We start from the raw sequence: 4,693 nt of genomic DNA, 5'->3' as shown, positions 1-4,693 counted from the left end.
ACGCATAAAATACAAAATTTCTTATAAAACTCGTCGATAAATGGGTTGCACATGACGTCAATCACCGCCATTTTGACGACCAACAATGGAAAATGGCGCGCAGTTCCGCGCCCCGTGCGACTCTCAGCCAATAGCAGCCTTGCACGCGACGTGTACTTTTCATCAAAGATGGCAGCCAATGCAAGAGGTCAATCCGGTAGGAATTTATTATCTGCCGTTTAAATATTTCATCCTGAAAAAAATCCTGACAATCTCACAAGGATTTGAAATGATTTAGAAAGACAAACTTTCCTCTTCGAAAGGCACTACGACAGGTGCAATTTCGTAGTTCATAAACGAACGCAATCCGGTAGCTTAAAGGCTAACAGCAATGACGGCAAAGTATTGTAGTATGGCCAGTTGTTGGGCCAAGTAGATTTATTGATTGGATTAAACCTAAACTTTCAACATGCGCATTTTCTTGGGTTCATAATTAAGTTAGTAAGTGAATGAGTGAAAACGTTCAAACTGTGAGATGCATAGAAAATGGAACTAATAGACGTATTTCGAATTAGTGCCTTCTGCGCACATCCGCGTCGAAACCGAGGCTCACTGTGCTACATTCTCAATAGGGCTGCACAAACTACTCGTCGTATGTCAACAACAACGGAGGTAAGTCGGTCCCTGCATGGAAGATGTACGTTTCATACCTTATTTTTGTGGCTGAAGTTGCATGGAATAAATCAGATGTTGAATTGTTATGAATTCGTTATCGTGGCACTTATAATGAAAGGATAATTTGACCATTTTCTGTCGTGGTTTTTACGCACCGTTTGTGTTTGTGTTTCTGATCCTTGACGCGACGTGGAACCTGACGAATACGTAGAGTTACTGCTTGTTGAAGTTCAGAAACTCGACCACTTAATGTGGAGCACCTTGTCTTTGACACTTTCCTCCGCTTTTCGAGGTTAGTGTTGCCACATTTCGTCGTTGACAAATTCCAATTTTATTCAGTGAATTACTGGTACCTTTACCTTCAAAACCCTTGCCTTTTATCTATGCTAACGATTTTCGTGCCATGAAACATTCCCCGAAATTAAAAAACAATGATGTCCGGAAATTGAGCACAAAATGGGAGTACCGAAAACTTGGGCATGTCGGGTAGCCTTGCTCTAAGACTAAGAGCCCCTACCCCAATGAAGCCCAAGAGGAAGAGCATAAGTATTAACCATGGATGAATGGAGGAATGAAATAAAGTTATTTTATTTCTCTTTGTATTAACCACAATTTCACAGTAAAAATAAAATTCTCATACAATCAATGATTTCAACATTGAATTAATGACAAAGTCCAAAGAGAAATAGCTAGGTCTGACTTAAGTTGGCATGATTTGTAAATTTTATTTCAAAGTGAATTTGATCCATTGAGATTGTTCTTCCACAAATATGACATACCTTTTGTGATTGTAAATATGGATAATAAGGGTTTATCATAAATCAATTATAAAATGTTCACTTGGACTATGTTGGAATTGTTAATGCTCTATTCAAGTGTCATTATTAGGGAACACTTCAAACATTCCCTTTTTTGCTTTGTTTTTGGTTAGACTGACAAGTTTCACACTTTTGTTGTGTGTTTAAGTGTAAACAATGTTGTTGATAGACTAGCTACTTCAAAATATCAAAGTAGGCCATTTTATATCCAGGTTTTCATTATATTTCCGGTTGGTTACAAACGTGACCGACATATTTTTGACAGTTGTTGAGTTTGTTTGTTGTTTTAGAAAATTTATATCAGAACAAACCTTGGCATTATTGTATAAATTATAGAACAAATTTTGAAAATTGTAGACATATTTATTTTATCCTTCATCAGGCAGTGTCCACTGGTCTCACAGAAGAGGACATCCCAGGAGCAAAACAGGATGTATCTGTACCTGCCCTGCAAAAACTTAAATGTCATGAGTTGAAGTTTTGGCTTCAACGCCGTGGAGATTCCTGCAAAGGCGTGAAAACCAAGGCACAGCTGATACAGAGGTATGTATGCAGAAAAAATACACCACATTTGATGCTGATTAAAACTAGTGAATGCCATGTGTTTGTGGGAAAATGAGGTTTGGGGTATACATGTAATATTAGTCACTGGCCAAGGTTAGAGTAACTGCCTAGATGGGATACAAGGGAGAAAGACTTTGGGCTGTCATGAGGGGGTAATCTGTTATTAAGAGGGGTTGAGGGAAAGGGCTCTTACAGCTACCCCCCCCCATGATATGCTTGCAGCTAGCAGCATGTATTTCTTTGAGTACGTATTGGGAAAAATATCAGATGACAAGTGCAATCTTGTTTACATGAATTAAAGTCTGTATTTGATATGTTTTTTTCATCTTTTCTCATTTGCTATTTTAGAATTCAACAGACTGTTTCAAATGGCAAGCATTCTACAGTCATTGATCCCACCCCAGATAAGCATTGGGAGAGTCTCAAGGCACAAAGGGTACCAAGTGGGCCTATATGCACCATACACTCTGCTGACCCTATTCCCAAGAAAGGATCATACCACCAGTGGGGCAGTTCTACTGACTGGGGAAAGAGGCTTGAAAGCCTTCCAGACCTTACACGGCGAGAAATAGATCTGCACATAGACACTGTGAACATGAGAATTAGGCCACAGAAGGACTCGACTCGAGTGTCAAAACCTACAATCCGTGGTGCACACCTCCTTGCTGAGAGATATCTCAATTCAGAGACTATTTCAACGCGCTCAGGTCCTATTTGTTGTTTTGCACAGTTACAAAGAATAATTAATGTAAATTTATTATAAGAGTTTTTGGAAAGGAGTACATCAAAATCCTTACCTTACCCTCATTGAGTAAACATTTTGTGTGGCAAGTTTGGCAAAGGTAATTTAAGATGAACAATTTAGAAATTTAGAAAAACCCAAAACGGTTGAAAATAATGTTCAGCAAGCCATTTATAAGTCTTTATTTAACCCTTCATATTTATTCAACAGGCCTTGCATTACAAAGCATCACACAAAACATTCTTTTACATGAATGAATGCTCCAAAATCATTCTTTTCTGTAAGGTTTTCTGAAATACAAATTAATGATCCTTTAATTCTGCATATTGTATTCTTTATACAATAATTCAGTTGGAAAAAATAATTTTGTACATTCCTGTGTATTTTTCTTAAAAAAGTAGTCTTGCTGTGTGCTGACATATACATGTAGCTGGATTCTTAATGTGAAGTCATCATTACACAATAATATTGATAGGTTATTCCAGAGAACAATTGTTCTGGGACAGGGTCTTCCAAAACAATGAAAAATACCTGTTCTTTATATTAGAAAAAACACTTGGGATGACTTATTATGTAACGCATGTGACCTCACGTTGAGAATTCAGCCATACATTATATCAGCAAGTGGCCATTTATGTTAGCGACTATTAAAAAAAAAAGAGAAAAAAAAAAGTAAATCATTTAAAAGTACACAGGAATGGAATGTACATGATTTTTTTAACAAAGGAAATATAGGTGTAACATAAAAGCACCATTACTTAGTATTTTAACAAACCTTTAAGTAGTATTTAAATAAAAGGCATGAGAGTGCTATGTATAAAATGAATATCAATGAGTTTGTCTGTATCTTTTTACAAGGAATGGTTTGTTTTACACATTACCAGACATTGAGATTACTGGATTAAAACTATTTGTCAAAAGACAGCACACTGTCCAAATCTGATTAATGGAGCCGTGCATGGTCAGAGGAATCGAACTGTCAAAAATACGAAATTTCTTGACCTTGTTTATCGCCCTTTCGACATGGATTCTCTCTGCTGCTATTTGCTGTGTCTCAATGGTCTCATCTTCTTCAAACTGCTTCCTTTCTTTGAAGAAGGCAGGGATATTTAGTTTGACACCCATTGGCTTTAGCAAATCATCAATTGTGAAACCACGGTCTGCCATCACAACATCACCCTTTTGAAACAGCTTGGGATCCAGAAACCCACTCCGGATAACTATTTCTCTATCTGACATTGATCCAGGATATAGTTGACTTATGAATGTTATTGCACCACTAAGTGCGATACCCAGAAGTCCTTTGTAAGTTATATGATGCTTATAGTTTGACCAAAACATACTTTGGAGCATCAGAGAATCTGGGATATGTGCAAATATTTCAGAACAATCAACAATGACCCTTGTATCTGGGTATTTGTCTCTAAACGTTTGTGGCATTGTTTTGGAGATAATACTTTTACTTGGCCAAATAGGAAGTGAGCCAAGCTTAAAGTACATGAAATTAATCCATGTGATGAAGTATCTGCTAACACTTGACTCTGAAATGCTAAATAGGTATGCCAGATGCTTTACAGAAAAACCCTGCCTGAGTCTACAAAGGACCAAAATGAATTGTTCCTTGGGTGAAAGCTGTAATGTTCTCCCAGGTTTATTATGAGTTTTGTGTGAAGCTGAATAGCTGTGGTCCAAGTCCATGGCTGATGGAGGCTGGTATACTGAACAGGAAGGCTCACTTTCTCTATTTGCAGTATGTGTTATGACATTCTCACAACTCTCACCTGGGTTCAAAAAAGACAACATGGCTAAAACCAAAGAGTAAGTGGGAAATCCAGTGTAGTGTTTTGTTAAGGAATCATTTCCCTCAAGACTACTAACAAACTTATTTCGTTCATTCTGTTCAGTTAGAGAATTT

At 37.3% G+C, this 4,693-nt stretch overlaps 1 protein-coding gene across 1 annotated transcript; it reads left to right on the top strand.

Moving 5' to 3' along the window:
* The first annotated feature begins 611 nt into the window (after positions 1–611).
* Positions 612–3,604, top strand: LOC117293994. Its single transcript, XM_033776512.1, has 3 exons — positions 612–651; positions 1,855–2,015; positions 2,385–3,604. Exons 1-3 carry the CDS (start codon positions 634–636, stop codon positions 2,797–2,799), a joined length of 594 nt encoding a protein of 197 aa, XP_033632403.1. The 5' UTR covers positions 612–633; the 3' UTR covers positions 2,800–3,604.
* The last annotated feature ends 1,089 nt before the right edge of the window (positions 3,605–4,693 follow it).

Source organism: Asterias rubens, chromosome 8, assembly GCF_902459465.1.
Source record: "Asterias rubens chromosome 8, eAstRub1.3, whole genome shotgun sequence".
In the NCBI taxonomy this organism is placed as follows: Eukaryota; Metazoa; Echinodermata; class Asteroidea; order Forcipulatida; family Asteriidae; genus Asterias; species Asterias rubens.
This window is presented reverse-complemented; position numbering and strand designations above follow the sequence as displayed.